Source organism: Ursus arctos, unplaced genomic scaffold (genome assembly GCF_023065955.2).
Source record: "Ursus arctos isolate Adak ecotype North America unplaced genomic scaffold, UrsArc2.0 scaffold_19, whole genome shotgun sequence".
NCBI lineage: Eukaryota > Metazoa > Chordata > Mammalia > Carnivora > Ursidae > Ursus > Ursus arctos.
The window spans coordinates 46,833,542-46,858,924 of NW_026622863.1; the positions used below are offsets into that span (position 1 = coordinate 46,833,542).

The following is a 25,383-nucleotide window of genomic DNA, read 5'->3' on the forward strand; positions in this document are numbered from 1 at the left end:
TTGACTTAAATTTCATCTAATTTTAATTAATTTAAATATAAAAACAAAAGCAGTGTAAAATATTTTACCATTACTGACAACTTTATTGTTTTGGTAGGACTACATTTCACTTCAACCATTGCATTGCATAGATCTTATTTTTGTATTATAGTGTGCATGTCATGTATATGTTGTTTCTAGGGTTACACATAAACACATCACTGACCTAGCTGATGTCAAGCAATTGATGTGTTTATTTGGATATTTAATGAAGACCACATGAGTGACAGTGATATGAAGGAAATAAAAATTGGTAATTAAATACACCTATTACTTTAGTTATAATTAAATTACTATTCTAGGTTAAATAAGTGTGTACCGATTTTAAAACTTAAAATGAAAGCATATTAATGATGCATAGTCAACTAGAGGCTAGTACTATGGCCAGAATAGTAAAAAATAAGAGATGGAAGAAGTACTGTGAATTTTACAACAAATGCCAATTGCAATTTGCTGTGAATAGAGCAAAATAAAAAAGCCGTGAGATATTTGCAACAAATTTATAACACATTTGATGAGAATGTTCCTTTTGATAACCAAAAAGGAATAGATAAAATTAGTTGCCTGAAATCATAATTAAATGGGCAACCAAAATTTTAAATAACTTTGAAACATAATCTGAGCTTATAACTTTGTGTAGCTATAAAATGGCTTTGTGTCTTATACAAAAAAAATCAAATTTTAGGTGGAAATACAGGAAGACAAATTATTACTGTAGTTATGGAAGTTTTGTTAGGATATTATGAAAAAAGAATAAAAATATTTTATAAAAAGTAAAAAAAAAAATCTTAAGCCACCAGTCAACTGCCCATAAAAAATCTTTCTAATAGTATCAAAGACTAATTCAAAATTAGTAAAGCTACATATATTCTTCTCTAGCTTTAGATGAGCTGTACAATATGAAATATTTCCCATTTAATACTCTGGGTACATTTTGCCTCAAAAAACTTCCACATCAAATAGAAATGTTGTCAATTTGCAGCCTACAAAATCAGATTCATAGCATAGATATTTTAAAATCTTTTATATGTCAAAAAAGAATTTCCACTAGGTATGAAAAAATTTCTATTATAATTAACCAGATATGCCAAGTTAAAAATGTGAATTCCATAAATCTTAAAGAGCTTGATGTCTCCCTAATTGATTTACTCCACAGTATGAAAAGTATGATGGTTTAGTAGTACATACATGTAAATATTTTGAATCATTTTCACTTTATGGAACTATTGAAAGAAACAGAAAACAATGAATTTATTTATCTTATGTTCTTTGCCAGTGCTCATTAGTTGAAATGGTTGAAGAGTTTTACAGATCTTTTGCAAAGATTTACTGTATTTTGAACCCCAAGGCATGCTTAAAAAAAAAAAAACTTGGCAAATATTTCATAATCAAGACTCCCAAAATGACAGTGTGATTTGTTTTCTCACCAGTATCACACTACATATAAACAAACGAAATCTGGAACGCCAAGGAAAGGAAAAGCTGTTGTTGTGACCTAGCCAAAAGGGTAGGAATATTTCTTGAAACTGATACTTTTCGTAAGTTAAAAATAATTTACTTATTTTCCTATCATGAATCAATATATGAAAGATTTTCACTGGAATCAAAAGCACTGTCAAAATATACAATGAAGAAAAGGAAATCTTAATAAAGAAATAGAAACTATAAAAAAAAGCACTACATGAAGATAGTAGAACTGAAACATGCAATATCTCAAATCAAACATTTGATAAGCTTAACAGAGTAATTGAAATGACAAGGAAAAGAGTCAGTAAATTTGAAGACAGAACAATAGAAATTATCCAATCTGAAAAAGAGAAAAAAGGTTGGAGATAACAGAGCCAGTGACTGTGGGACAATATCAAAAGATTTAACATGAGTACTTGGAATCCAGAAGGAGAAGCAAGGGCAGAAAAAAAATACCTGAATATGGACAAATTTGGGGAAAGGCATAAGTGCACAGATTTCAGAGGCTCAGAGAACCTCAAACAGGAGTAACATAAAACTACACTTACACCAGCATACTCAAATAGATGAAAACCAAAGGTAATGAAAAATCTTGAAAGCATGCAGAGAGAAATGACACATACAGAGGAAAAATAATTCAAATGACTTCTCATAACCTATGGAGGACAGAAGTCAGTGTCTATCTTTTGAAAAATACACACAAACCCCAGAATTCTATAGCAAGAAAAGCAATCCTTCAAGAACAAAGGCATTTGGTTAAAAAAACTGAAAATTCACCACCAGCAGATGTGCACTCCAAGAAATGCTAAATTAAGTTCTTCAAGCTGAAGGAAAATGATACCAGTTGGAAATTCAGACAATTGGGAATTGGGAATTGGGAAATAAGGAAGAGCATAAGAAAGGGTAAACATATGGGTAATTATAAGATATGAGGGTTTGGGGAGGTCTTAATTTCTTTAAAATAATAGCCTGCTTAAATTTCTGAGTGGAGTGCCAATATGACTTTACATGGATTACTAGTTGCAAAGAAAAAAAATGTACCAATACAATGGAGAGAACTGGTGGTCAATACATGAATCAAGAGATCAAACATAGGGGTGCCTGGGTGGCACAGCGGTTAAGCGTCTGCCTTCAGCTCAGGGCGTGATCCCGGCGTTATGGGATTGAGCCCCACATCAGGCTCTTCCGCTATGAGCCTGCTTCTTCCTCTCCCACTCCCCTTGCTTGTGTTCCCTCTCTCACTGGCTGTCTCTATCTCTGTCAAATAAATAAATAAAATCTTTAAAAAAAAAAGATCAAACATAGTTTCACTTGTATGCCACCTGATATTTTACATTAAATACACTATTATCTATGAAGTAGTCTTATAAAAAATGTTTAATCTGAAACTTAAGCCTCTAGACATAAACTTCAGTTCACAGTAAATACAAAGGATAGAAGAACAAGTTAAGCCCACCTTGAGAAAAAGCAGGACAAGTATGGAATTACATTATATAGGTTACTTCCTCTGAGTCTTCAAAAAATGAAAGGAAGTGGAGGGTAAATTCTAGACCAATTCTTATTAGACCCAATAAGCTGAAGTCATATAAAATATATGAGCTTAGTTTGGTTTTTGGCTTTTAAAGAAGCCAGCACTTTTAGAAGATATTCTTTAACCAATCAGAGAAATTTGTAAATGGGCTGAATATCGTAGAACAATATAGGGTTCTTATTAGTGTTTTTTAGGTAATAGTGGTTTAATAGTCATCTAGAAGATTATCCTTAATTCTAAGAGTTGTATGTTGACTTTTTAGAGGTGAAGTGATATCTAAAACATTCACTGAAAAACTCAGCAAAATGATATATGTAAAATATATTCAATATGTAATAAGAATGATATATGGTATATATGCATCTGTATATATACATGTTCATATTTATGAGAGAGAAATATTAGATATATTGAATCTAGGTGAAGGGCAAACAAACTTCATTGTAACACTGTTACCTGTAACAATTTACCTTTCATGTAAATTTGAAAATTTTCAAAAACTCAAGGAAAACCTTTCTAAGTCAACCAAGGTCTTTGGCTACCAAATTGTTAATTTATTTCAATTGTAGGGCATGTGGATTGTATGTTATCGGTATAACAGAATTTATTATAAGAAAGTTTCTTCAAACGACTCTCCACAACAGCTGAACTCTCAATATTTAATAAAGGCACAGGGTTTCTTAATATTATTATTAATCTTCAGGGGGTTGAGCTTTGAATAAAAGCTCAATAAATGGTCTTGTTTAGTATATTCTATGGGATTTTGTCCAGAATTAATTATCTGAAGAAAATATGAATGAGCACTGATCATTTTAAAAATATGCTTATAGGGTCTTCCTTCCACATGAATTTATGTATAGTAATAATAGTGATTATCATTAAAAAACCACAATATTTAGTAAGCAAATACTATGTGCCAGATGCCCCTTTAAGCATTTAAATTTTACATTAAATAATTTAATCTTGACCATAACATCATTAGGTGGTAGAATAGTGATAATGGTAAAGGATGTGCCAAAGCTAAATGCTTTCTGACTCTCATTACATCAGGAGTTTCTCACCACTATGAAATCTTTGATGTTGAGTAAGTTGATAGCAACGAGTAAAGGCCTTTCCACATTCCTTACATTTGTGTGGCTTCACACCAGTATGAATTCTCTGATGTTGAGTAAGTCGATCACTACGATTAAAGGCCTTACCACATTCTTTACATTCATAGGGTTTTTCACCAGTATGAATTCTCTTATGTTGAGAAAGACCTGAGATAGAACGAAAGGCCTTCTTACATTCTTTACATATATATGGTTTCAAACCAGTATGAATTGTCTGATGATAAATTAGTTGAGAATTAAGTCTAAAGGTTTTTCCACATTCCTTACATTCAAAGGGTTTCTCCCCTGCATGAATTGACTGATGTGTTTTAAGGTCTCCAACACGACTGAAGGCTTTCCCACATTGTTTACATTCATATGGTTTCAAATCAGTATGAATTATCTGATGTTGAATAAGGTATGAATGAAGCTTAAATGTCTTCCCACATTCTTTGCATTCATGTGGCTTCTCACCAGTATGAATTCTTTGATGTTGTGTCAGTTGAGAGCCTCTACAGAAGGCCTTCCCGCAGTCCTTACAGTCATAGAGTTTCTCACTACTATGAATTCTCTTATGTTTAAGAAGGCTTGAGCCCCTACTAAAGGCCTTCCCACATTCCTTACATTCATGAGGCTTCTCACCAGTATGACTTCTCTGATGTTCAATAAGTAGATAGCTGCGAACAAAGGCCTTTCCACATTGTTTACATTTATATGGTTTCTCATCAGAATGAATTTTCTTGTGTTGATAAAGACTTGAACGATGACCAAAGGCCTTCCCACATTCCTTGCATATATAGGGTTTCACACCATGATGAATTTTCTGATGTAGGCACATATGTCGGTACAATCTAAAAGTTTCCCCACATTCCTTACATTCATAGGGTTTCAAACCAATATGAATTTTTTGATGTTCGGTGAGGTGAGAATAACGTCTGAAAGACTTCCCACATTGCTTACATTCGTAGGGTTTTACACCAGTATGAATGATCTGATGTTGAATAAGCTGTGAATAAAATCTAAAGGCCTTTTCACATCCATTACATTCATAGGGTTTCAAATCAGTGTGAATTTTTTTATGTCTAATAAAATGCTGGAGAACTATAAAGGCTTTTCCACATTCCATACATTCATAGGGTCTCACACCATTATGGTCTCTCAAATGTTCAGTAAGGTGTGAATATTTTCTAAAGCCCCTCCTACATTCCTTACATTCATAGGATTTCTCTCTAGTGTGAATTCTCTGGTGTAGAGGAAGAGATATATGTTTTATAAATGTCATTTGATTAAAACACCCCATGTTAGGACCCTGTTCTCTCCCAAATTCAATTCTGCATTGTGGGTCATTTCTGAAAATAAACCTCGTAGGGTTGAAGATTTTACTTCTTTTCATTGTCTCCCGATGGTATGAATTTACTTCATAACTGCTTTTTTCTGAAGATAACTTGTTGGTCTCAGTTGTAAAATCAAAGTCTGAAAGAAAATAAGAAAAGAAAAAAAATGCTATTTTCCTGTACTGGGGATGAGGAGGGGCCTCTTAGAGTAAAAACAGTGATAAATTGAGAAGTATATTCACTAGAAGTAAAAGGGTCATAAAATCCTAAAATACTGTCATGAAATTTCTAAAAGACAAAAAGGCCTCAGAAAATTATGAAAGTTCATATTGAAAACTGTAAAGTTTGTGAGTAGGCAAAGAGAAAAAGTCAGTATTTCTCATATTTAGTGTGGACCAAAATTATAGCAGGAACTTCTTATATACACTACCTTTTAGATTTCCACTGAGACTGAGTGAATCAGAATCTAGAGAAGTAGATCTACATTTCTAATATTATCTATCAGATGGCTCTATGTAATTTTTTCAATGGTTTGTCTTTATTTTAGAGTAAAACCCTAAACACATAATCATGAATAAAAAGGATCTGTCTTATTTACACAAATTCCTCCCAACCCCTTGGCATCTTTTGTTCCCTATATACTATCCCCATGCATCCCTTCAGCTACTAAAACATACCATAACCTTTCCCATTTCCTGGGGCTTCACACAGGTGCTCCACCTTTCAGAAATCCTTTTACCTAGCACCTTTAAATTACTATCTTCGGGTGTTGCAGATTAGAAATCACTTCTTCAGAAAGGCTGCCTCTGCTAACTCTAAGTAAATTCATATCCTTTATTCTATACTCCAACACCTAATTTTTGTCTTCAAAATCCTTTTCTCTATTACATATTTATTTTCTCACTTGTTTTACTACTTATTTTCTTACTCTAAACCTCAAAACTCCTAACTATTACTGCAAAGCAAGTCCTTTGACCACAAGGTAAATATTAACTGTAGGATAAAATACTGAATTTTAAAAATTAACTTGGATGAAAGTAAAGGTAAATAAGAATGAAAATTAAGGTTACTGGGGAAGGCAGCTGAGTAAAATATCCATTTAGTTTCTGAAAATTATGCAACAGTTATCAACCATCTCTTCCTGGCTAATCTCTCATACCTTATTACAGTAAAATATGTTTTCCTCTATCATTTACCTTACAGGTGAGAAATATACACATCCAAACTAGCTCAGTCAAAAATATAAATGGAAACAGGTGACACCTGATCATTTTCCAATTGCTTATCACCTTAAATTGTTATACATGTCTCTACCACCATTGTTCCATCTTCCCTGTGCCTACTCATGATTGCTTTATCTCAATTAAGACAATCAGATGGTGTATTACCTTCATCAGCAGAGTTTTAATATTATTCATCCATCCTACTGATGCTATGTTTTGTTTCTCTAATGACATTCCCAAATTCTTCCTTCCATTCTTTTAAGCCAAGGCCAATCATTCTTGAATATCACAGAAATGTATTTCAGGAATTGCATAGTTAATATTATTTTAAAAGGCTTATGAAAATCTAAGAAACTTGAGTATGTTGGGAAAAAATAAATAACTAAGTGCTATGGGAACAGACTTTGGGAAACCAAATGCCTGGGACTCTACAACAAAGGATAATGTTGAATATAGATTAAAAATTGGCTATCTGGACAGTGGATCAGCCTTAAGAACTCTAATTTGCTAAATGGGTTAAGTATGAGTTGAAGGCAAGTGGGATTCTCCTATGAATGAAGTACAGTATGTTCAAAAAGTTGAAGTAAAGCAAACAATATTCTCTGAACTAATGAGAAATGAGTAGCAATCTCAAAAAGCCAAAACACTTTCTACTGATAGATAAAAATCAACAACTACTGTTAGAGAATGATAAATACAAACTGAAACCACAGAACTTCTTGAAAACAATGATAATAAAAATACAATACATCAAAATCTATGGCCTTTAACTATAGTGCTGCAAACTCATAGACTAAAAGGCTTACATCTAATGAAAAATTAAAGAATTAAGATGAATGAATTAAATACTAAATCCAAAATTAGGAAAAGAAAAAAATTAGAAAGAGAATGATAAAGTCTACTGAAGGAATACGGAAAAGGGAAATCAATATAATAAAAACAAATTTTTAAATAAAATTTTACAATTAACACATGCAAACAAACCGCTAGCCTCCCTATTTAAGGAACAAAAGCTAGGAGGAACATCCATTAAAGGCAACTATGCAAATAAATTTGAGATGTACATGAAATGATGATTTTTTAAAAAAATATAATTTATAAAAACTGACCCCAGTTAAATTTACTGACTTGCTTCTAACAAGATATGAAAATAAAAAAAATAATAACCTTTCAATGAAGAAAACTGGCAGACACCAATTTATATAAGTTTTTAAGGTTAGCACCCCAGTGATAAATCATGTTGATATCATGTACCCCTAACATACAATGAAAAAGGTATTCTCTGGTATTCTTCCCCCAAATCCATAATCTCAGTTTAATCATAAGAAAACACCAAACACACCAAAATTTGGAGGTGCTCTACTAAGTACCTGACCAAACAGTATCTTCAAAAGTATCAATGTCAAGAAAGAGAAGGAAAAACATAAACTGTCACATTTGGAGGAAACTAAGGACACAGGCTGACTAAAAGTAATGTGGTATCCTGAACTGGATCCTGAAACAGAAAAAAGACATTAGTGCAAAAACTGGTGAAATCTAAATTAAATATTTAGCTTATAGTATTATTATAAAATGTTAATTTGATAGCTTTCACAAATGTACCATTGTTATGTAAGATGTTATCATTATGGGAATGATATACTGGAACTCTTTGTACCACATTTATAACTCTTCTGTGAATCTAAAATTATTTCAAAATAAAAGTAAGGCCATAACAGAAACAGATTCCAGAAGAGATGGAAAATCTAAACAAACCAATTTCCACAGAATAATTCAAAAATTGTATATATTTTTTCCTTTTTATTTTTTAATAAAATTTTTTTATTATGTTAGTCACCATACAGTACATCCCAAGTTTTTGATGTAAAGTTCCATGATTCATTACTTGCATATAACACCCAGTGCTCCATGCAATACGTGCCCTCCTTGTATATTTATCCCACAAAAATGTGATTACAATTAGCTTCCTTGTTGTCCAGGTTTCAGTCTCTCTAAAATATTTCCCACTGATGTTAATGAGGGTGCCTTGGAGAAATATCTAATTCCTAGTCCAGGTCAGGGAAGATACAAGGTGAATCTAAGACCTCTTGTACTAAAGTGCAAAGAAGCTTTCAAAGACAGAGTTAATAATTTGTGCTTTTGGTCATGTAACATTAGGAGGGATCAAAGTTGCCCTCCTAACTTAAATAACTAGAAAACCAAACAAAATATATGCAACAACATCTTTCAAATATTGGAAAATCGATAGTACAGGATAGAACTCTCCCAAGGGAAGGGAAACAAATGAAGTGTGCCCCACAAGTACCACAGCTGACTGTCTAAAGAGAATTTCCAGAACAAAGCACACAGAGGGGAAACTAAAATAGTGCAGCTGTATCCCTGAGTTGAGAAGACAGAGTAGAGAATTAAGGGAAAGAAAGAAGTGCAGAACTTGCAAGGCAGAGTACTAGAAAGGAGGGAACTGCACAGAGAGATCTCTAGAGATCTGTAGAGGAATCCCCTTGAAACTGTGGCTGAACGTGAATCTGGACACCCGCGTGAGAAAACCAATGAGAACAAATAATGTACTACTAGATAGGAGTAGGCAGAACATCCCCTGGAAGTCACAAAGGGCAGGGGATAGTTCTTGTTTCCCCCAACCAGAGTGGAAAGGCCCCATAGCACTCAAGGCATCAAACATAGTCCCCAGAAGAATATTGCCTCAGTAGTGAGGCCAAGTTAGCCCTAGACTAAAAGCTGTTCTGGACCCACTCTAACAAAACTTCAAAGCAAACCATGAAAGGATCAACAGATTCCAAATTACATAACTACATCCCAGAACAAAGTCCCAAAATATGTATAAGAATATTAGAAATCCAGCATCCTAACACAGTAAATGTCACAATGTCTGGCACCTAATAAAAAATTATCAGACATGTAAAAGAGCAGGAAAATATGACCCTTACTAGGAGAAAATTAATCAAAAGAAACACATCAAGGAACGATACAGATAATATAATTAGTAGATAAGGATACTGAAAGAGCTATCATAAATATATTTCATGTTTTTATTTTTATTTTTTAAAGATTTTATATATTTGAGAGGGAGAGTGAGACAGAGCATGGGGGGAGCGAGACAGTTGGAGAGGGAGAGGCAGACTTCCCCACTGAGCAGGAAGCCCAGTGTGGGGCTCAATCCCAGGACCCTGGGATCATGACCTGAGCTGAAGACAAACGCTTAACCAACTGAGCCACCCAGGTGCCCTGTTTTTTTGTTTTTTTAGTTTTCTTGAGTGGAATTTTTTTGTAGATTAAAAATTTCTAATATTTTATTTCATTTGATTTCTCAAAGTTTTTGGCAAAATGTTTTTCAAAATATCATATTTTCAAGGCTTCATGGTTTGTAATGTGGTGCCTTTTTTCCTTACATAGATTTTTTTTCTTGATTCATGTTGATAGAGTTGCACTACTTTTATTCATTCTTTGAGATAACCAAATTTATAGTTGTGACTTGCTCTTTTGTATGTTTGGTTTTTATTTCATTAATTTCTGTTCTTTCCTTTATTATTTCCTTTCCTCTACTTCCTTTAAGTGTGTTGTGCTCTTCTTTTCCTGGCATATTAAATGGATGATCAGCTTATTAATTTCAACATTTCTTCTGGAATCAAAAGACCCTTTGGGAGAGGAAGCTTGAAATCAAAACAAATAAACAGTAAGAGCCATGAAGAAGTGTTGAATTGGCCCTGAGGATCTACCACTTTTCCCCTGCAGAAACTTACTAATTCTGAGTAAAGCTAGCAGTAAAGGCAAAGTGATTTAAAAAAAAAAGTAGCTGAGAATTACCAAAACTGAAAACCAGCACTGACCTAGTTCAATCCCTGATTATATTATAGTGATCAGCCTGCCATGCTATCAATTAATAGAGGAAAATGTAAATATTCTGGTGGAAGACACCATCATCTGGAAACCATTCAATTCTTTTTTTTAAAGATTTAATTTATTTATTTGAGAGAGAGAGAAAGCAGGGGGAGGAAAAGGGGGAGAGGGCCAAGCACAGAGCCCAATTGAGCAGTGCTCAATCCCACAACCCTGAGATCATGACCTGAGCTGAAACTAAGAGTCGGATGCCCAACGGACTGGGCCACCCAAGTGCTTCTGTTCAGTTCTTCTGTATTCAATATCCAGCATACAATCACAATTACTAGTAACTTGAAGAGGTATTACCATATGATGAATAACAAGAGAAAAGAAGAAATATAAGCATGCCCATAGATGAAAAACAGATGAAAAAACAGTAATGAAAAGAAGTAAATAAAGAATGAAGAATTTTAAAAGATAGATGTTATAAGGCAAATTGAATTTCTAGAACTGAAAAAGACAACATATGATATGAAAAACCCATTTTTAGGAGCAGACTCATGATAGCAGAATACAGGATAAGTGAGCTGAAATACAGGTCAACAGAAAATAATAGAGATAAAAGGAGATATATACATGATAGAACTGTGAGATACACACAAAAGATCTAACATAGGTATAATTGGAGTCCCAGAAGAAAGGAAAGAATGGTCAAATATTTTCCAAAAACTGAACAAAGACTTTAATTTCTCAGTAGAAACTAAGATACCACTGCAAGCCAACATTTCCACTGCTATAAGTATAAAAATAATACTAAAAAGATAATGTTCTTGATTCATTCTACACTGTAAAAATTACCAAGGTTCTTTGTAGAAAAGAGAAAACCAGGACCCCATGTTACCTGTTTTCCATATAGCTGGACCAGCAATTAAAATGGAATATTTGTAGATATTCCGAACATACACATAATATAAAATTTGTGGGTTTTTTTTTTTTTTTTTGCCATTGGTTATGCAGAAAAAGTCCTAGAATTCAAACCTTTATTTTAGAAAAAGAAGGAATTGCAGGATAGGGCAGAGGGAAGTAGGAAGAAGGTAAATGAAAGAAGAGATCCAGGTGCTGAATGGAGATGCCCATTTCCATCTAACAAAGGTCAAATTAGGCCTTTGAGAATAAGGAGAATATGAATATGAAGAAATTTATCTGGTTTCTCGGCTTACAGCATAAAATATACAGTGGAGAAAGTAGCTATTCCAGATGGCAGATTCTATATCCCTTCAGGCAGATGTCCTTACCCAGTGAGACTAAGTTAGTATAATTCTCCAACATCACATCTCTGTACAAATCCTTCTGATCGGAATTTAGGCATTCCCACTCCTCCTGAGAGAAGTCTATGGCAACATCACTGAATGTCAATGGCATCTGAAAAGACAAACCCATGTATTATTCATAACAGTAAAGAAAAAATGTTCAAGATGGAATGACTCAATTGCAATAAGGGGGCAATATAGAAAAACAAATAAGCTGAAGTTACAAGATCATGACGAGAATAAATACAGTAGCTTCTGAAGTAGGGTGCCAACACAGTCTTGAAGAATCCTGTTGGAGTGCACAAAATTTCTTTAAAAATAAAGGAAAACTTAAATACCTAAATGTATGAAAATGAATAAAGTAAACAGACTTTCCCAATTAAATGAAACAGTATATATAAGAATATTACCTACTATGTACCTGAATCACATACTATTAGTAAATACAAGTCCCTATATCTTTTCTCTTCAAGGAATCTGTAAAAATAATTGTTCATTTTTTCCCCAAAATGGATTATAAAATCTCTTATAGCTAAGATGGAGTAACATGGGTTGGATTTACCCTCCCATGTGAAATAACAAAAAACATGGACAAATTGTATGAAACGATGGTTTTTAAGACAGAAAATATTGGGCAGTGATCCCTGAGAGACAAGTAATGTATGAAGTGAGCCTTATGATTGCCATGGCTTACTGCAAGGATACAGTATCACTACACAATTATTAGAATGGCTAAAATTTAACAGACTGACCATTTTAAGTGTTGCTGGGGATGTGAAAAAAAATGGCACTCTCACATACCGACGGTGGGAATGTAAAAGAGTAAATCCTTTGAAAAATAGTTTATTGATCTCTTAAAAAGTTAAACATCCATATTCCTCAGCCATTCCACTCCTAGTGTTTACCCAAGAGACATGAAAGCATATGTCCACCCAAAGATTTGTGCATGAAGCAGCTTCACTTTTAACAGCCAAAAAGTGGAAAGAACTAAAAAATCCATCAACAGAGGAGTGGATAGACAAATTTTTGTATATACTGAGAATAGAATACTAATCAGCAATTAAATGGAATGCACTACTAATATATGCAACAATATGGATGAATCTCAAAATAAATATGCTGAGTGAAATAATTTAAAAAGAATACATGATGTATGATTCCATTTCTATAAAATCTAGAAAGTGGGAATTAACCTATAGCAGCAGAAAGCAAACAGCAGTTGCCTGGGCATGAAGGGCAAGTTTGGGGGCAGGTAGGAAGGGGCAATTATAAAGGGGCATGAGAAAAATTTTGGAATGACGGATATGTTCATTATCTTGGCTGTGGTAATAGTTTCACAGGTATATACATAAGTCAAAATTTACCAAATTCTACACTTTAAATATGAGCAATTTATTGTCAATTATATTTCAATAAATCTGCTTTAAAAAGACAAAATACATACACTTAATTATTTGTCAATTATACTTCAAAAAGCTGATAAAGTTTCTATCTCAGGAAATGGAGTTTGTGTAAAATTAAGTAATTTTATCAAGATGTTAATATGTGTCAGATAATGCATCATAAGCACTTCCTTTATTCTCACAAGTTAATGTTTTTATTTATTCCCTGTTAAAGACATCAGATTTAATCTTCCTTAAAGTATTAAGGTATCATTAATAATATTATTAAAATAATATTAAATTTAAAGTATTATACTATTATGATATGTAGGTTGGACACAAATCCTAACCTCTTCTCCACTGCTCGGTATCATCTACCATTTGCTGTTCTAGATGATCTTTCTTACTACAATCCCTTACTGAACTCATGCTCCTAGTTAGAACACACTAATGTAGGATGATCAGAACAACACTGATTTATTCAAGACCAGCAATTTCTCTTTCAATACAAAAGTCTCAGTGATTTCCATAGCCAGGGCCCTGTTGTCTGTCTGTCTGTCTGTCTGTCTCTCTCTCAGCATACACCAATACGATTTCTACCCAAACTTAAAAGCTTTTCAAAGCTGAGTTCTCATCTCACACCTGAGTCTGAGACCATTCGTAACCCAATTCTCCCTTATCTCCCTGGAAAACTAAGGAGAAAGTTTTCTCTCCTGTGATCAAATAAGGCCATCATTTATTTTTCTTTCTTTCTTTTTTGAGGGGAGAGGCAGAGGGAGAGGGAGAGAAAGAATCTTAAGCAGGCTTCATGCCCAGCATGGAGCCCAACATGGGGCTCGATCTCATGACCCTGAGATCATTACCTGAGTCAAAATCAAGAGTTAGATGCTTAACCAACTGAGCCACCCAGGTGCCCCAGGACCATCACTTCTATATCATAAAACCACAAACCTGACAAGGGAAGCTCAAATATTTCCTTCAAGATACTTCACTCTTGCACTGCTCCAACACTGCTCTTGAGAAAAGACTAAACACATAGAAGATAAATAATTGAAAATCAGTTAGAAAAAAAGGGAACAAATGAGGAGGACACCATCCTTCTCTGTAAGGGGAGAAATCATGAAATAGGGTCAGAGATACATCCTTCCTAGGTAGGAGATGTGGGGATAAAGAATGAAAGTTTTACGAGAGTTAAAAATCATAGTATTCCAGGTAGGAGATAGATATCCACTTACCTGGGCCATGGTTTTCAAACTGCTGATCTTCCTTGGGTTTCCTTTGTTAGAGAAGCCAATTGCAGAGAAGCCAGAGCTGGGAGAGGAAAAAGAGGCCTTGAGATCTGGTGTATCTTAGAACTCCAAAAGTTATTTAAGGTAATATAGCCTTTCTTCTTTCCTCTTTATTCCTGCTTCCCACTGTCCTTGCCCACTCTCCATCTTCCCAAATACATGAACACGTGTCAGGGGATATGGGAAGTCCAGACAAACCCAAGCCCTTCCCCATACCTATAGATACAAGCCACACACAAGAGTAGATACAGAACAGAGGCACTCTTGCACCAAAGCTGGGTCCAGACACCCACATTGCCTTATTTCTCATACTTATCAAGCCAACTGAACCCAGCCTTGGTTGTTCAGTGATACTGAATAGATCCTCATCCAGACCTATCTTCCAGAGTAAAGACCAAGCCACACAACACAAACTGCAACAACCTTCATGTCTTTGGGATGGACCTGGGCATGAAATCTTTGCACCAGATAGAAGACAGAAAGCAGTAGAGACCAACCTGGAAATCTTGACCACTGTAAAACCACCTACCCATGTGAAGCCTTTCCCCTAAGCCAGAACTATGACTCTTGAGATCCTCTGGGATAACTAACCTGGGTTTCCCTAACAGGATCTACTTTGCTGCCATGAGCCATTCCTTGTGCCTCAGCAACCAACCCACCCAGTACCCACTAGAGAGGAGTGAATTCCTTCTTACTGAAGCCATACAGCAACACATAGATTTTTTTGCAACCTTCTATGTGATAGGAAGTCTAGACACATTGACATTTAATTCCACAATGTAGTTATTATCTCAGTTCAACAGATGAAAAAATGAAAGTTCAAAGAATTAAAGACATTTCCCCATAACACAAACAATAAGTAGAAGTGATGTGTTTTGAATCACATTTCTATAGTTATAAGGCCAACTTATTTTTTACATATACTGCCTTTAAAACCTAGATTTTTTTGTTCCCTTGTGTGAAACCTAAGAACAGGTAATTAAGACATTATCTATCAAAAGATTTACTAAAGAGATGTTTTTAAGCAACAAGGTACTATCATTTATAGGTATCCAATTTTCAGACTTTAAAGGTTGATGATGCACCACATATAATAAGGTTGTAGAAAGGAGCACTGTTATGGTGTCCTGTAGACTTGTGAAAACTTAGGGCAGTTGAGACATGTAAGCAGAATTATGCATAAGAATTTAACCATGAAAGGTCATTTCTGAATCTCCATCCAAAGGAAGTAACTGTAAAATGTGCCTAGAGATGTAGAAAGGAGTATGATAGAAGCTAGTTAAAATTTTTAAAAAACTGGAGAGAAATCTAAAGGTACTAAATCTAAAGGTACTTAGATGGGTGGCTAATTAAATAAACTATAGTGCATTCACACAATGGAAAATGAAGTAGACTTTGAAAATGATTCTATAGACCACTGGTTCTCAATAGGGGAACATTCAGCAATGTCTGAAGACATATTTCATTGTCAAAATGTGGGAAGGGGTGCCATTGTTTCTATTACATAGAGAACCAGGGATGCTGCTAAATACCCTAAAATGCACAGGAAAGCCCCCCACAACAAAGAATTACCTAGCCAAAAACATCAACAGCACTAAGGTTGAAAAAACCCTGAAGTAAATTCTTAAAGAAAGATAACATAATCCAGAGTCTGTATAATAAATTATCCACAATGCCACCTAACAATAACAATTATTAAACATGCAGAGAAACAGGAAAAAGTTTACTGATAATCAAGAGAAAAAATCTCAGTAGAAACAGACCCAGAAATGACCTACATAGTTGAGTTAGCAGACAAGGACTTGAAAACATTACGATTAAGATGCTAAAAAAAACTAGAGGAAAATATGGGCAAAATGGAATGCAGAATGGGCTCAGTTGATAGAGCATGGTACTACTGATCTCAGGGTTGTACGTTAAAGCCCCATGTTGGGTATAGAGCTTACTTAAAAAGCAGGGGGGCACACCTGGCTGGCTCAGTCAGAATACAAAATGAAGCATATCAATAGAGATTTAGAATCTTAAAGATTCACATGAACACTTTATAATTTAAAAATATAATATTGAAAATTAAGAATGCATCAGGTAGTGTAAAACCAAATTAACAATAATCTTATGCAGAGAGAAAAAAAATGAAAGAACAGAGCAAAACATAAAAGAAGTACAGGAGACAGCCAAACCATGAAATTGAACACCTAAAAAAATAGGACAGAAAATTTACTTGAAGAAATAATGGACAAAAACATCACAAATCTCATGAAATGTTTTGATACATAAATTAAAAAACTCATCAAACCAACCAGATAAAATAAGGAGATCCATACCTAGGCACAGCATGGCCAAACTGTTGAAAAACAAAGTTTACAGATATATCGTAATAGTATGTAGTTTTAAAAAAGGATATCAGTTATAAGAAAACAACAATAAGAAAAAGTTCATTTCTCAGTAGAACCTATGGTGGCCTGAAGAATGGAATTCTATCTTCGAAGTATTGAAAGAAAAAAAAATGACAACTGTGAATTTTATACCTGGAGAAAATATCTTTCCTAAATGAAAGTGAAAGAAAGATCTTTTCTAACAAAAGCTTAGAGAATTTCTTATTAACAGACCTACAATACTAGAAATACTAAAGGAGAGCAGGCAGGCTAAAGGCAAATAATCCCAGGTGGAAGCATGTGCGAAAAGCTATGACATAGTAAATATATGACTAATATGACTAAACAAATGGACTGTTTAAAGCAACAAAAATAATAATGCTTGTGGGGCTTGTAATATAGGAGGAAGAAATGACAATACTAGCATAAATGGAATTAAACTATTAAAAGTTCTTACATTATTTGATATGTAGTAAAAGTCCTAATTTAAGGGAGACTGTCTTAAAGATGCATTCTATAATAGCTCAGTTAACCACTAAAAGAACTATACAAAGATGTACAACCAGAAAAACCTAACAGAAGAGATAAAATGAAATAATAAAAATACCTGATTAACACAAAAGAAGACAGGGAAAGAGGAATAAAGAATTAAAGAATGAACAGTACAAACAAAATATATTGCAAGATGACAGATTTAAATCAAATTGTATTGGTAATTGTAGTAAAATGTAAATATACTAAATATTGCAAATAAATCTAAGATTGTCAGATTAGATTAAAAAGAAAAACAGGATCAGTTATGATGCTTATAAGAAATATAGTTTAAACACAAAGACAAATATATTAGACAGTAATATGAAAAATGCTAGTATTAGTGTATTAATAACAGATACAATAGGCTTCAGTGCAAGAAGTATTAAAAGTAATAGAGACATGTCATACAATTCAAGAAGAATATAATGGTAGTCCTACATTTCTTATGTATCTAATAACATAGCTTTAAAATATATAAAGCAAAAGTCAACAGAATCAAAGGACAAAGCTATAATTGAAATTTGAGAGTTCAGTACCCTCCATTGGTAACCAATAATAGGAAGAGGAGGGGCGCCTGGGTGGCACAGCGGTTAAGCGTCTGCCTTCGGCTCAGGGCGTGATCCCGGTGTTATGGGATCGAGCCCCACATCAGGCTCTTCTGCTATGAGCCTGCTTCTTCTTCTCCCACTCGCCCTGCTTGTGTTCCCTCTCTCGCTGGCTGTCTCTATCTCTGTCGAATAAATAAATAAAATATTAAAAAAAAAAAAAAGCTTTAAAAAAAAATAATAGGAAGAGGAAAAAAAAAATCAGCAGGGCCATAGAAGTTTGAACACGATTAATCAAATTGACCTAATTGAACATTATACTCCCAAACTATAGACTATACATTATTTTCAAATGTTCACAATATATTTATCAGAATATTCTGGGCCCTAAAACGAGCATCTATAAATTTCAAATGATTAATATAAAAAAGAATGCATATATTCTGAAGCCCTTGGAACTAACTTAGAACTTAAAAACAGGTATTTCTCAAATGTTTCCAAAAATAAAAAGTTCACTTCTGAATAAGTATAGGTCAAAAACCAAATCATAATATGGAAACCAGAAAACATTTTGAGCTGAATGATCATGAAAGTATGACATAACAAATCTTGTGAGATGCCATCCAACCAATGCTTACAAAGACATTTTTAGCTTTAAATATGTTTTTGTTTTGTTTTTTATAAATGCTGCAGATAAATGCCACTCATTGTTTAATCTCCATCACAGTTGTTAGGTGTACTATAGATATATTGACATAGCAAGTAAATTAGTAGTGAAATTATGATAGAAATCCTTTGTCAAATTATGTCCATGCTAAGTAAATCTGGAATTTATTTTCTCCCAGTGGATAGCATGAGCATTTGTAATAATCGTCCTCTTATTTCCTTCTTTCTTTTAAATATTTTTTGACCTACTTCATCCAAACATAAATGTATGTATTATCAAAGTAGAAAGGTTAAAAATCAATGATCCACCTTTGAAAGCTAGAAAAAGAAAAGCAAATTTAACCTGTAGAAAGCAGAGCATACTAAAAGAAAGAAGTGACATTAAAAACCCAGATATACAACAAAGAAAAATCAATAAATCCAAAAACTATTTCATTGAAGAGATAAAATTGATAAATCTCTAGCTATAATAATCAAGAAAATAAATGCAAATATCAGGAATATGAAAGGAGCTATCACTACATATATTACAGACATTAAATTGGTAACAGAATTTCATGAGCTTTATGACAATGAACTTGAAAATATAGATGAAATTTAAAAATTCCTTGAAAACACAATTTAACTAAACTGATAGGAGAAATGGAAAATCTGAATACTGTTATTTTTAACTAAAGAAATAAAATCTTTATTAAGGACTTTCTCATAAAATGTCAGGCCTAGAGGCTTCAGTGGAAAATTCTCCCAAACATTTAAGGAATTAAAAATACAAGTCAAATTCAGTATCTTCTAGAAAACAGAAATAAATGGACCATGTCATGAAGCGTAACTGTGGTATCAAAACCTGACAGGGACATTAATTACAAGAAAAGAAAATTACAGTACATCTCTCATGAACATAGATGTAAGCACATTAAACCAAATACTAGCAAGGATATTAAACCATATGTTACAGGTGATATATAGAGGGCAAGAGAAATTTAGTCTAGAAATATAAAGGTCATTTAATTTTCAAAAAAATCAATCAACATAATCTTCCAACCTTAAATAAAAAAGGAGAAAGCCATTCATACATTTCATTAGATGCAGAAATTTTGATAATATTCAACCACAGTTCATGACAAAAATTCTCAGCAAACTAGGAAGAGAAGGAATTTCTTTAATTTGATAAAGGGGATCTCCAGAATAAAACTACAGCTATGATTACATGAGAGGTGAAATATGGATCACTGTCCTTCTGCATTCAGGAACAAGGCAAGGTTGTCCATTCTTACCACTTCTACTAAATTTTGTACTGTAAGATCTATCCAATACCATAAGGGAAAAACGTGAAATGAAAGGTACAAAGGTTGGAAAAAAAGAAGTAAAACGATCTTTATTTGCAGATAACATGATTTTGTACATTGAAAGAAATATCAGTTCTACAAACTATTAGAAAAAATGAATTTATTAGCAAGATTGTTGAATAAGAGGTCAAAGTATAAAACAATTACTTGTATTAAAGCAAAGTTATTAGAAAATTAAATTTTAAAATCCCAACAGTTTATTAAGAAATCTAAAAAGTATAACACTTTGGGATAAATCTAACAAAAGAGGCACAAGACTTTTAGACTGAAAACATCGAAACATTAAGGGACTAAAGAAGAATTAAATAAATGGAAACATAGTCTATGTTCATGAATTGGAAGACTCAGTTTTAACTATCAATTCTCTCTAAATTGATTTATTGATTTGATGCATCTCCAACAACATCAGCGGAGCTTTTTTTGGGGGGGATAATTAAAAATAACTTGCTCTGTAATTATATGGAAATGCAAGGAACCCAGAAAAGTCAGGGCAATTCTGAAGAACAAAGTTGTCAAAATCACATTAGATATTGAGACATGATATAAAGCTACTGTAATTAAAACAGTGATACTGACACAGGATTAACAAATAGACCAATAGAATAGAGAGTCCAGAAAGAGACTTGCACATATATAGCCAGTTTTCACCAAAAAAAGTCTGACTGCAATTTAGAGCAGAAAGGATAGTCAGTCTTTTTCAACAAAAGGTACCCGAGCAATTGGGTATCTGTGTGCAAAAACTGAGTTTGACTCTGATCCCACTACATACACAGATATAAATCCAAGATGGATCATACACCTACATTTGAAAACTGAAACAATAAACCTGGAAGAAGAAATAGGAAAACATCTTCATGATCATGTATATATAAAATTTTCCTTTTTTTTTTTTTGGTTTCATTTTTATTTTCACTTATTTTAGACTTAGAGAAAAGTTACAAGAGGAGTACAGACAGTTCTTTTTACCCGTCACCCTAATGTTAATATCTTACCTAGGACAATGATCAAAACCAGGAAATTAACATTGGTACAATACTATGGATGGCATATCTTATTCAAATATCACCAGTTTTTCACGCTAATGTCCTTTTCTTTTCCAGGATCCTATACATGATCCCACACTGCATTTAGCTGTTATTTCTCCTTAGTCTCTTCCAATCTCCACATTCTTCTTATGGTAATAGTTTTCAACTGCTGCCATAACAAACTACCACAAATTTAGCTTAAACCACACATATTTATCATCTCACAATTTCTGTGGACCCAGAAACTGCACACAGTTTAGCTGGATGCTCTCCTTAGGCTGATCTCATAAACTCTCAAACAAGGTGTTGGCTGGGCTGTGTTTTCACTCAGAGGTTCAACTGGGGAAGAATCCACTTCAGAGTTCATTCAGATTGTTGGCAGAATTCATTTCTTTGCAGCTATGGGACTGAGGGCCCCTTTTTGCTGGCTGTCCACTGGTGGACACCCTCAGGTCCTAGAGGCCACTTGCAGTTTCTGGCAACATGGGCTTGTCCAGCATTGCCTCTTACTTCCTCAAGCCCCCAAAGAGAGCCTCTAGCTCTAGTCTACTATAATGGGGTCCTACATGACATAACATAACCACAGCAGTGACATACCATTTCATTAACCGTATCAAGTAACCTGATCATGGGAGTGACATCCCCCTCATCTTTGCCATTTTCTATTGGCTAAAAGCAAGTAACAGGTTCTGCTTGCATTCCAGGGGTGGGGATTATACAATGGCACAGACAACAGCAGGCAGCAATCAGGTGGTCACCATAAAGTCTGTCCACCACACCTACCTTCATGACCTTTTCACTTTGGAGGAGTACCAATCATTTATTTTGTCAATTATCCTCCCGCTTGGTTTTTCTAATATTTTTGTAACTGGAATGTGGTTGTACAATTTTGGCAGTACCACAGCGGTGTTGTGTCCTTCTCTTTGCATGATAAGAAAGGGCTCATGACACTGATGTCTTATTATGGTGATGTTAACCTTGATGGCTTGATTAAACTTCTTTCTGCTGGGTTTCTCTACTGTAAAGTTACTGCCTTTCCCTTTGTAGTTAATAAGCATCTTGGGTAGTTGGAAATATTTGACACTATGCAAATCCTTTTTCTTCTCAAATTTTCACCCACTACTTTTAGTATCTATCAGTTGATTGTGTTTGAAACCACTATTACTGTGGTGTTTGCCTAAATGGCCACTTTCTATGTTCCTCTTTCCTTCTACCTTTTACAATTGGAATTCTACCATAAGGAAGAGCTGTCCCTTCTTGCCCAGGAAAAGATGTTTTAAACAGAACGAATATGCAATAACCATAAAAGAAAAAGTTTGGTAAATAGCTCCATTAAAATTAAGAACTTCTCTTCATTATACCATTAAGAAAGTAAGAAGCTGTAGGCTAGTAAAAAAATATTCTTTCTCTGTTTCTCTCTTTACACACACATGCACACACACACACACAGAGGCATATATATGTTTATATACACTCACAAAGGACTTGTCTTCAAAATATACATAAAATGCCTACAAATCAATATGAAAATGACAAAAAAACAGACTAAAAAATGGACCAAAGATTTGAATAGACACTTTGTAAGAGTATATCAAAATGGGCAGTATCATATGAAGAGATGCTTATATCATTACTTAACAGAAAAATGCAAATTAAAATCACATTAAAATCAGATACTACTACACACACATCAGAATGACTAAAATTAAAATGATTAACAATAGCAAGTGATGGCCAGTTTGAGAAGTAACCATACTTGCAGGGGAGTGCAAATTAAGTCAACCACTTCCACCCCTAAGTATATATCCAGGAAAAACAAGAACATATGTCCACAAAAAAAAAACTTGTACAGGAGTGTTCATAGAAGGTTTATTCATAATAGTCAAATACGGGAAGCAACCCATCATCATGGGAATGAATAAATAGTGTGGTATGGTCACACAAGGGAGTTTTCACAGTGTGACAATATTCTGGCAGGACTGTTAGAGACAGAATGATGTCTCTTCCTATGAACTCCCAAAGCAGGTCACCTGGATTTCTCTAGGACATCTCACATCTTCTATCTTACTTATTCCTATTCTGATTTCATTTCCTTAGTGGATAACAAGTCGTCTGAGGAGAGCAACTATGTCTTTTAGTCATTGTATTCCAATGAGTATAAGCATATTGATATATTATAAATATCTGGTCTCTGACTTAAATTTCAAAACTAGAAATTTATCCTTAGGGAATGACTGTAAAAGGACATAAAGATCTATGCATAATGATGTTCATTATAGACTAATTTAGTTGGTAGTCAAAAATTAGAAACATAATAGCTAACAGTAGGCAACAGGTTAAATAAATTATGGAGAAAACGGCTTGGGGACCCTGAGAAGGGTGATCCATCTGGATGGCCTCACACACAGTTCACAGATACGTCACTATTAGGCAAGACATTTCAGCAGAAGGAAAAGAAAGAGTCTCATATCTTTAAAATTCAAGTGCATTTAATGAATAACGAGGAAACACAAACTCACCTGAACTTTAACTTTTAGATGTGTAACAAAAAGTCTTTTTTTCTCTCAGTATCTTTTTTTTTTTTTTTTAAGAGACAGGCAGCACTGGGAAAAGAGAAGGCAATCATGAAACATCAGGATTTTCTTGGATAGCACAGTAACTTGGAAAACACCCTCCATTACCACACGCTCTCACCCAGTGCCCCACACACAACCAGAATAGGAGTAGAAAGGATACTGGAATAGTGTTGTCCTTCCCAGTATGAGAGGCCAGGATCACTGATGTCCAAGGAGAAATCGGTCTCTAATTCACAGCAGGGTCCTGGGGCCAGAGTTCTGGAAATGCTGTGGTTATGAAACATGTAGCGGACCTTTAGGAGCTTCCAAGGGGGAACCTCCCAGGAGGGAATCCTACTCCTGGAAGCTAATCAGGTCTTCCCAGAAAGCATGCCTTGGGGCCGATTGCAGCTTCAAAATATCTCATCTCAAGATCAAGTCTGTGTCATCATGCTGTGATTCTCCATTCTTCCATTCTAAGGCTCACAATCTGACTTCCCTCTTTTATCCGCGGCAGACCCCAAGTGGCTGTGAAGGGACAGGGTGGAGGATCCGCGGAGCCTAGAGCCATGAGTTCCAATGACAACCCACATGGCCACACAACTGTCGCTCACCCATAAGCCACGAAGTTAAATAAGCACAATCAAGTATCTGACACACAAGCGCAGACGCCGTCACGAAGACACGCTGTCACAGTGTCACACACACACACACACACACACACACACACACACACACGTCTCTCATAGACAGACACATCTCTCACATCTCTGCTGTTCACGCAGACACAGGCCTGAGACTCCGGGCTCCACACGCCCTGTCAGTTCCCAGATTGTCCTCGCCGGGAGAGCCTCTCACCCCCTCCAAGGATTCCCGTCCGGCTCTGGTTGGAAACTGTGGATGCCGCCGCTGATTTTTATCTTTGGGTAGGTCCTACTCACCGTGTAGGGACCACAGCTGCTCAGACACCGGAAAAGGACCCAGGAATCGAGGGTGATGCGAGCCCGGTGTCTTCTGGGAAATGCAGTCCGGCCCGCTGGGAGCCGGAGGTGCGGTCGCCTGTGCTCGGAGTGCGCAGGCGTAAGCGTTTGCCGGCGCGCGGCTGATGAGCGGACCGGTCGAAGAGCTTAACCTCAGGTAGTCCTGCGCCGGTGAGGGAGGCGAGCGGAATGTGAGTCCAGGCTGTAGAAAACCGAGCAAGGGCAGCGGACTCCAGAGCCTCGACCCGGCTTGCGGGAAGTGGAGGTAGCGGACTCCTGGGTACGGTGGTTCCGTAGGTCTGCGAGATCTGTGAGGTGACCAGGATTTTTGCACCCTGGGGTAGTACCAGCGGCTGGGGTAGAGCCAGGAGCACAGCAGGTGTTAGGTATGCATTTGTTTATTTCTTAAAATATTTTATTTATTTATTTGAGAGTGAGAGAGAGAGAGAGTGTGAGCATGAGCAGGGGGAGGGGCAGAGGGAGAGAGAGAGAAGCAGACTCCCCGCTGAGCAGGAAGCCTCATGCGGGGCTAGATCCTAGGTCCCTAGGATCAAGACCTGACCCGAGGGCAGACGCTCAACCGACTGAGCCACCCACGTGCCCCTTATGCATTTGTTTTAAAGAAACAATGGGCAGGTGTAGGTGTGTTTGGGTTTTCATTCTGTGACACTGGAATCCATTGTGTGTCTGTAACTGTGTGTGTGTGGTTGTGTCTCTGGTCGTGATTTGTTTCAGAGTTCTTTGGATGTCATAATGGCTTGTATTTCAGATTTTGAGGTTATATAAAATTTATTAAGCCCCGTTCCTCCTCACACCTACATTCCCACCCCGAAATTCCTCGTGCCCGGGAGGTT

At 35.2% G+C, this 25,383-nt stretch overlaps 1 protein-coding gene across 4 annotated transcripts; it reads right to left on the minus strand.

Annotated features, from left to right (window-relative positions):
• Positions 1–24,557, minus strand: ZNF404 (zinc finger protein 404). 4 transcript variants are annotated; one of them, XM_057314460.1, is made up of 5 exons: positions 24,408–24,557; positions 23,514–23,597; positions 14,450–14,525; positions 11,818–11,944; positions 1–5,601 (listed from the first exon to the last, which is right to left on the minus strand). In XM_057314460.1, exons 3-5 carry the CDS (start codon positions 14,456–14,458, stop codon positions 4,079–4,081), a joined length of 1,659 nt encoding a protein of 552 aa, XP_057170443.1. In that variant the 5' UTR covers positions 14,459–14,525; positions 23,514–23,597; positions 24,408–24,557; the 3' UTR covers positions 1–4,078. The 4 variants fall into 4 exon arrangements, with proteins under 4 accessions (XP_057170443.1, XP_057170442.1, XP_057170444.1 ...); XM_057314459.1 differs by having other exon boundaries at positions 24,491–24,539; XM_057314461.1 differs by adding an exon at positions 14,166–14,241 and having other exon boundaries at positions 23,514–24,529.
• Positions 24,558–25,383: the final 826 nt, after the last annotated feature.